Below are 9,007 nucleotides of genomic sequence, written 5' to 3'. Positions count from 1 at the left end.
GTTGTTGTTGTTGTTGTTGTTGTTGTTTTTGAGACAGGGTTTCTCTGACTGTCCTGGAACTCCCTCTGTAGACCAGGCTGGCCTCGATTTTTTTTTTTTTTTTTAAAAGGCTGGGCTCTCACACAATTTGACAGGCAAGTTTGCTTATGCTTATAGCTCTAGCTTTTGGGAGACAGAGAGACAGTAAGATCGTAAGTTCAAGGCCAGCTTGGGCTACACAGAGACACTGAAAAGGCTTGGATCTAGGTCGGTGGTAGAGTGCTTTCTAGTGAATGCAAGGCCCCGTGCTTAGTTCCTGCCGTTAAAAAGTGGAGAAAAGAAAGGAAAGAAGGAAAGGAAAGAAAAGATGGGGGCTGGAGAGGGCTCAGCAGTCAGAGCACTTGGAACTGTTGCGGAGAATCTGGCTATATCGTCAGCAGTTACGGAGTGACTCAGAAACATCTATATAAGTACAGTTTAGGGCTGTGATGCCCTTTTCTGGCCTCTGTGGATATTAGGGTCATACACATATGAAGGCAAAGCACTCATACAAATAAAATAGATACATTTTAAACATATTTTTAGATATTAAAAGTCCCTTCCTGCCAAGTGTGGTGATAAAAGTCTTTAATCCAAGCACTAGGGAGACAGAGGCAGTTTTATCTCTGCAAGTTTGAAGCTAGCCTGGCCTACATAGATAGTTCTAGGACAAGCAGGGCTACATAGAGAGACCCTATTCAAAACTAAAACAACAACAGAAAGAAAATAAAATGACACTTTAGAAACGAAGGTTAGAGTCAGACTTGAAGAGTGGATTTAGAAAATAAACATTAGGGCTGGAGAGATGGCTCAGTGGTTAAGAGCACTGACTGTACTTCCAGAGGTCCTGAGTTCAAATCCCAGCAACCACATGGTGGCTCACAACCATCTGTAATGGGATCTGATGCCCTCTTCTGGTGTGTCTGAAGACAGCTACAGTGTATTCATATATAATAAATAAATAAATCTTAAAAAAAAAAAAGAAAAGAAACATTAAATCCAAATCCCGTCGTCAGCCCTTAGTGTTAAGGTTGGCAGGGAGATCTCCATGGTTCTTCTGAGTGCTACAACTGCGGACTTGCATTTGGCTGGGTGTGTAACTTAGTAGATGGAGTGCTTGCTTAACATGCATGGTACCTTGGGTTGAGCCCCAACACCACACAAACTGGACACGGTAGCATACATAATAAGTTGGAGGTCAGCCGGGATTACCTGAGATCCTCGTCTCAAAACCAAACCGACCTCGCCACCACCATCACCATCGCCACATGAAACCGGTCTACACACACTTTGTCTTCAGGGTAGCTAGGAGGAGTGAGGAACTGCCATTGATACGTAAACAAGGCTGCTATTGTGACTGTGGTGGGTCCGAATGGACCAGGAAAGAGTTCACCGTCCTGGTTCTCAGGTGTGGCTGAGGTGTGACTTCATGAATGGTTCCTTCTGAGTCTGAACATCTGAGAAGAAATGTCCTCTCTTCCTTGAAGGTGTGTGCTTTCCTGGGCTTCTCCTGAGCCTTTTTGAAAAATGGTCTCATCCACCTCGTAAACATGTTAGGAAGAGCCCCCTCCTCCCACAACTCAGCCACACACACACACACACACACACACCAAACAAACAAACAAACAGACAACATACCTATTGGATCCGTGATGCCACCATAGCTATCCACCACTTCCTCTGACCTGGGTATCTTTGATGACACCTTGAAGGCCCTGGGAAGCAATGACATCTATAGTTTTTCATGGCTGTTTGGCTCTGGGCTATCTGATATCTGGAGATAGGATCCTATTTGGTAGGACAACTGTTTTCTTCCACTAGAGAAGGCCAAAAGCCCCAGCTCCATGTACCTCTCCTGACAAGAGTTCAAAGCTAGGATGTGATTTTTATCTGGGCATAATATAAAAAATTAAAAGAGAAAATGAAGCACTAAAACAGACACAGAAAACCCCTGTGGACAAACAAGATCTAAGGCCTGGTCTGGGGCGGGGTTGGGGAGGTGGGGGGTGGTGGTGGAGTGGATAGAGAGGTAGAGGTGAGAGTAGAGGGGGAGGGGGAGGGGGAAAGGAGGGAGGGAGAGGTGAGAGTAGGGAAGTAGGGGTGGGATTTTATTTCAAAATCTGACCTGGATTGTAACATTGAGCACTCACGTATGGGAAGATATCAAAAGGGGCTTCCAGGGTACATATGCCTGAGGTCTGCTGCTTGAAAAAACTTAGACTCAAGGGTCAGCCATGTTGCCCTGGATAAGTGGGTGCCAGGAGAGCCTTGTGGGTAGCTTTTTTGAGCTGGCTTCAGGTCCAGAGTGCCATGAGATACAGTCCCAGGATCACAGAGTTCCTGGCATTTTCTGCTTGCCCCAGCATGAGAATGTCAAATGTCCTTCCACTTCAAGAGAAAGAAAGGTCACACTTCCTGTTCCTCCAGCTCTAGAGTGGTGCAAGTTTTGTTTTGTTCATTTGTTTAGTCATGTGTCTCATCCCATTCCCTCTTCCCTCTCCCCTACCCATTTTTCAAGATATGGTTCTCTGTGTAGCCCTGGCTATCTTGGAACTCACTATGTAGACCAGGCTGGCCTCAAATCTAAAGATCTGCCTGCCTCTGCCTCCTGAGTTCTGGGGCTAAAGGTATGTGCCAACACCACCAGGCTTACCTGCCTTCTTTTATCCTCATAAGTAGTTAGGAGCAGGACAGGAGGTCAGCCTGAGGAGTTGGGTCTTACTTTGGACCTGAGCTGAGGAAGAGCTGGCCCCTTGGTTCTCAGGAAAGGATGGAGGGCTATGAGCTATGCACTTACGTCAGCCCCAGGAGCCTTGCCCATGAACCAGGACTTGACATAGTGCTGTCCTGTAGATTTGGACCCTGATCTAGGCTCATGGCCACCGACCACCAAGCTCAGGAATGGATATACACATCCACAAAATCCAGAGAGGCTGCCTCTGGACAGAGCAGGCAGGGGCAGGTGCTACTTGTTCTGATGGAACAGCCTGCCATGTGTTCTCAGGCTCTGATCCTGACCAGGACACTCTGGACAGAGCATGAATAGAAGCTACATCTGTGAGGACTCAGGGTCCTCTGCAGGGCTGTCCTTTAGCGTGATGGTTGTAGATGCTGAGCAAATGACACAGCCAGCGCTAGGGACGGTGATTGGTGTGAGCCATCTGTCCTCATGTCATTCTTCATCCTTTATGGGGTTTGAACATTTTCAAAAGGCCCACAGGGGGCGTGTGCAGTGTGCAGTGTGCAGTGTGGAGTGTGTGTGTGTGTGATCTAGAGATGGGAACACAGTTAAAAAGTGCTCCTTGCACACTGTGAAGCCATGGTGAGCTGGTTTTCGAGTGACACTGAGCTTTGTCATGACCAAGCTAGTCCTAGTTGGTCCATCTGCAGCTGAGTAGGAAGCTTTCAAAATTCTTTCTCCCAAGGGCTCTGAAGAACAAGCGCCCAGAGTTCCACACAATCTCTTAAGCTAGGGCTATTTGTTTATAAATGAAGTTCTTAAGAAGCCAGGCATTGAGGGGGTTGGGGTAAAGGAGATATTGTCACGGGTGAAGGGGTGCTGAGAAACTGAGGGAACATCGAAGACAGAAATGCAGACGGTGAGTGTGTGCTATGACCCCTGACTAAACTTTTGTGTGCTCTTTTGAGTGAAGAAGTGGATCCTGACAATGCTCAGGAAAAGGACCGATGTGGGAGGAGGTGCTGGCAGGAGAGAGGGTGATTTCCTCGGAGGAGAATAGTGCGTGGACACGGGAGCTGAAAACACCTAATGAGACTGTGTTTATGGGGTTGCTATCCTGTGAGTGTACAAGCAGAGTCACAGGGATGAGACTCTCTGGACTGCTGACTTTCAGGGGCTTAAGGGGTGCAGATGAGAAGGTGTGTCTGAACATGTGGGTCAGAAAAAATTGCAGGACATGGAACGAGTTGTGCTCAAGTCAGCACGCTGCAGGTTGGTGGGGACAGCATTTTAGACCCAAGTCTCACCAGACTTCCTCTCTCAGGCTCATTTTTTTTCTCACCTGTAAAATGGGATTGTTGTCCAGAAAAAGAAGGCACTCTCAGCTCCGGGTGAGTCGAACAGCTAGCTAGAATGGTTTGGATGCACATAGGGTCCCTGGTGAGTCCTAAGTACTCCAAGCCCCGGGGGGTCAGCACTGCCCCCTAGTGGCCATTTTGTGAACAACAGGCGGAGCAACCAGGAAGGCGGGGAGGGCAGCCGCTGTCAAGTCGCATCTGTCGGTGGGAGCCAGAGCTCAGTCAGGACCTCCCGGGCAGAAGGCATGGTAGGTGATCGGGATGCGGGTCCTAACAGGTGCATCTCTCAGGGTGATATGGGTGAAAAAACTCTGTGGGGGCACTTGGAGGTTGTGGGAGAGATCTCTTAGCCAGTCAGTTTATTTTCAGTCATTTTTCTGATGACGTCTCGGCACTACTGGCTGCTGACCCTTCCTCTAGGCCCGGGACACCTCTCTTGAACCTAGGCTGTCACCTGCCCATTCCCAGCTCCCCTCCGTGAGAGTTCCAAGTAGTGAGAACCCTAGGTCTAGTAGGTGCAAAGAATATAAAATATTTAGACTGGGAATGATTCAGGTGACAGAAAACAGAACCAAATTTGGGTCAAAGTACAGTTTTTAGTTTTTTCACTCCTTCACTTAACCCCTACGGTGGCTTTCTCTTCACAGCAAGGTCACACACAGCTTTCTGTATGCCCTGTGTCAGTGCCTTTTTACGGATTAAATACCTGGACCTTCCACTTGGAGTTGGGGAGGTCAGGTCTGTCCTGGCAGTTGCTTAGGAGCCCTAAAGACCTAGCAATACTGCAGGAGCACCCGCTTTTCTGATGTCCACATTAAGTGACTCTCCTGAAGTCCATCTTGAAAGGGAGACACCCGAGAAAAGCTTGTCATTTATTTAAAGGTTTTAGTAGATCCAGTAAAGGGCCCATTTTATCATTTAAAAATGATTGCGTGTGTGCATGTGTGTGTGTGCGTGCGTGTGTGTGTGTTTGTGTACTTGTGCATATATACTGTTCAAATGTGTGTAGAAGTTAGAGGATAACTCTTTTTGTTGTTGTTTGGTTTTTGTTTGTTTTTCAGACAGTGTCTATCTCTCTCTCTGTAGTCCTAGCTGTCCTGGAACTTTCTCTGTAAACTAGGCTAGCCTCAAACTCCCAGACACGTGCCTGCCTCTGCTTCCCGAGTGCTGGGAGTAAAGTTGTGCACCCACACTGCCCGCCCAATTTTATTACTTGTAAAGTTTGCACTTCGAGTACTCTGCAGTTGAAATGCACTTTACGGTGGGTGGTAGATGCGTTTCTTTCTCAGTGGGATGTGACTGTTAGCCCTCTACAGTGTGGTACCTCCTGTGTGATAACTTAGGACAGAGCTGAGATTACCTAAATGACTGGGCATCCCCCCCCCTCTATTCTACAGACTCCTCCCTGCCTCAATTGTTCCAACTTTGCCGGAGCACTCTCCCCAAATGCTTCAAGGACCCCCATATTCTGCAATGTCAGTGAGCTCAAGGACCCTGACGACCTGAACCTTACTGACAAGGCCCTGAAGCTGAAGTACTTGGGGCCACAGCAGTTAGAAGAGTTTTGGCCCATCTGTGTTACGTACCTGTTGATCTTCGTGGTGGGCACTCTGGGCAACGGGCTGACCTGCACCGTCATCCTGCGCCACAAGGCTATGCACACGCCCACCAACTTCTACCTCTTCAGCCTTGCTGTGTCTGATTTGCTGGTGCTCCTGGTGGGCTTGCCCCTGGAGCTTTATGAGATGCAGCACAATTACCCGTTCCAGCTGGATGCAAGTGCCTGCCACTTCCGAATACTGCTGTTTGAGACGGTCTGCCTAGCTTCGGTGCTCAATGTCACAGCCCTGAGTGTAGAGCGTTATGTGGCCGTGGTGCGCCCACTCCAAGCCAAGTCTGTGATGACACGGGCCCATGTGCGCCGCATGTTGGGGGCCATCTGGGTCCTCGCTATTCTCTTCTCTCTGCCCAACACCAGCCTACATGGCCTCAAGCAGCTATATGTGCCCTGCCGGGGGCTGGTGTCCGGCTCGGTTAGGTGTATGCTGGTAAGTGACCCGGACTTGTACAAGTTGGTGGTACAGACCACCGCACTGCTCTTCTTCTGTCTGCCCATGGTAACCATCAGTGTGCTGTACCTGCTCATTGGGCTGCGGCTGCGGAGGGAGAGGATGTTACTCCAAGAGGATGATGTTACAGCAGCCCGGAAGACCTCCCACAGAAGGATTCAGCTTCGAGATAGGGGACAGGGACAGGTGATCAAGATGCTGAGTAAGTGTCTTTGTTGATCTTCCTCCGGTCTGAGGAAGGAATTGAGCTTCCAAAGGTTTTGTTTGTTTGCTGGTTTTTCTTTGTTTTTGTCTTTTGAGATGGGGTTTCTCTGTGTAGCTGTGGCTGTCCTGGAACTTGCTATGTAGACCAGGCTGACCTTGAACTCAGAGATCCAAAGTGCTGGGATTAAAGGCATGCACCCCCCCACTGCCTGGCTCTCCTGCCTGCTTTTCTAGGATGGGAGGCTAGTCTGGAGATGCAAACTCTAAACCTGACACCGATCAAATCAGGCCTCTCTTCTCTGTTCTTGCAGTTGCACTGGTTGTGGTGTTCGGCATCTGCTGGGCTCCATTCCATGCTGAGCGTGTCATGTGGAGCTTGGTGGAACCCCACTGGACGGACGGCCTGCGCCAGGCTTACCAGTTTCTCCACATTGCCTCTGGTATCTTCTTGTACCTCGGCTTGGCAGCCAACCCGGTGCTCTACAGCCTCATGTCCAGTCGCTTCCAAGAGACCTTCCGGCAAGCCCTGGGCCTTGGAACACAGTGCTGCCATCGCCACCAACCCTGTCATAGCTCCCATAATCACATCAGGTTGACCACAGGCAGTACCCTGTGTGAGGTAGGCCCCAGGAACAGCAGGAATGAACCTCTGGCTGAGAGTGAGGAGCCAGGGTGTCAGCAAGAGACAGACCCCTCCTCTCTGGAAGGAGCCTTACCCACAGGGCCAGAAGGCCTCAGACAGTCTGGGGAGCTACTGAGATGAATTTAGGAAGTGATTTCTGCCCTGCCCACATATTTGAGTGCTGAGGGAAACAGCAAGAGAAAGAGGATTGAACCCCAATTGCCAAAGACTCACACTGAAGGCCTGAAAAGCTGGCTCAGCAGTTAAGAATGCTTGCTCCTTTTCCAGAGGACCTGAGTTCAGGTATCTGCACCCTCATGACAGCTTACAACTACCTGTCACTCTAGCTCTAGGCCGTCTGACACTTTCTCTTGGCTTCTGAAGGCATCCACCACGTAGCACAGATCCATATATTTAAAAGACCCACATTGAACCAGACATATACTGTATGTCCCTCCAGACCCTAGACCCTTAAATTCTTCCCCACAGAACCATCACAGTTACCTAGGACTCAGCCATTATTCCTCTGGGGATCTCTCCTTCCTCTCGAGTTCATACATGTTCCCATTGGGACCTACCTGTCATTCTGGTAACTTCTGAACTTCCATAGACTCTATCCGTCTCTCTCCAGCCCTTGTGCTATAGTTAAGAGATGCTCTGCATACCCTGACCCTTCCTGACTCCCATTCTGCACTGAGATCTGGGCCTGATCAAGTTGCCAGGTGGATCCCGAGGATCCAGGGGACCTGGATCTGATCTCAGCCTTTGTCACCATGTCGCCATGTGGCAACAAACAAATCATCCTGGCTTTCTAAGAGGCTTTGGTTCCTTGCTTGCAAAATGAAAGGTGTGCTTGCTTGCCCATGCTCCCTTTTGAAGGAAGCTTGCTGTGTTTTCATCTGTGTGTACAACAGAGCCAACCACTGGCTTCAGATTATCTGCATCTCTCCCAAACCCCGCTTTCTTTCTGACCTTCTCATGGTCCTGGTCCAAGCTATCAAGGGCAGGTCCTTTGCTTGTCCTGAAACAGATTGGGCCAACCTATGAGCAGTGCACTCCTGGCGGCCTGTTGCCATTCTCACATGCAGACAGGCTGACCTGGTGCCCCAGATGAATACATGCTAAATTCTGTTAGCCAGGGGATATCTGGAAGAAGCATGAGCTAACTTAAGGACCAGACATGGCTGTGCAGAGACAGTGTGTTGGTTAGTCTTTGTCAGCTTGACAGAAACTAGAGTCACCTGGAAGAGGGACATTTTCGTGATTAATGACTGATGTCACAGGGCCAGCCCACTGTGGGGTGCCACTTCTGGGCAGGTGGTCCCAGTTGTCTAGAAAACAAGCTAAGCAAGCCACAGGGAGCAAGCCAGTAAGCCAAATCTCACTCCGCCCCGCTTCTGCTCTGGTTCCTGCCCTGTTTTCCCTTGATGAGGGACTGTAAGCTGAATAAACCCTTTCCTCCCCAAGATGGCTTTGGTCAGTGTTTTATCACAGGAATGAAAAGCAGATGAGGGCATAAAGGTCTGCTAAGGGACTAGGTGGTCAGGGGCAGTATTACTCTGACATTTCATGCCACCCTGAAGCCCAGGAACAACCTGGTGCTAAGGAGGGACCCCATTTATGGATGAACCATGTCCTGCTGCAAGTTGCTGGGTCTTGTCCTGAAAGACCTGGTGTCCATAGCTAGGGGCTGCCCAGTGACCCTGCAGACAACCTGCTAACTGGTGCCCTAGGTTTCGCAGGGTACCAGTTGTCCAGGGGAGGAGATAGTAGAGGGTTATTTTACGAGTCAGTTTTACATGGACAGTGACAGTGTTAGGGCAGGGAGTTGGGCACGGTGGCACACAGCTGTAATCCCAGCACTTGGGAAGTGAGAGCTGGAAGATCAGGGGTTTGAAGCTAGCCTGGGCTGCGTAATAAAATCCCACTGAAAATCAAATAAATAAGATCATTTTTTGGCTCAAGTTTTCAGTCTATGGTCAACTAGCTTCTTTCTTTCTTTCCTTCTTTCTTTCTTTCTCTCTCTTTCTTTCTTTCTTTCTTTCTTTCTTTCTTT

The 9,007-nt window shown here is 49.2% G+C and overlaps 1 protein-coding gene across 1 annotated transcript; it reads left to right on the top strand.

Moving 5' to 3' along the window:
- Positions 1 to 3,909: 3,909 nt before the first annotated feature.
- Nmur1 (neuromedin U receptor 1) lies at positions 3,910 to 8,419 on the top strand. The gene is made up of 3 exons (XM_028789557.1): positions 3,910 to 4,304; positions 5,454 to 6,327; positions 6,641 to 8,419. The coding sequence occupies exons 1-3, from the start codon at positions 4,302 to 4,304 to the stop codon at positions 7,090 to 7,092; spliced, it is 1,329 nt and encodes a 442-aa protein (XP_028645390.1). The 5' UTR covers positions 3,910 to 4,301; the 3' UTR covers positions 7,093 to 8,419.
- Positions 8,420 to 9,007: the final 588 nt, after the last annotated feature.

This window comes from Grammomys surdaster, unplaced genomic scaffold, assembly GCF_004785775.1.
Source record: "Grammomys surdaster isolate TR1022 unplaced genomic scaffold, NIH_TR_1.0 125846, whole genome shotgun sequence".
NCBI lineage: Eukaryota > Metazoa > Chordata > Mammalia > Rodentia > Muridae > Grammomys > Grammomys surdaster.
The sequence above is the reverse complement of the archived record's forward strand: the minus strand, read 5'-3'. Positions and strand labels throughout refer to the sequence as shown.

Bases quoted from the DNA above. Each gene is read 5' to 3' on its own strand.
- Nmur1 (XM_028789557.1), top strand. The intron at 6,328-6,640 runs GTAAGTGTCTTT...CTGTTCTTGCAG, and splicing joins ACAGGTGATCAAGATGCTGA to TTGCACTGGTTGTGGTGTTC.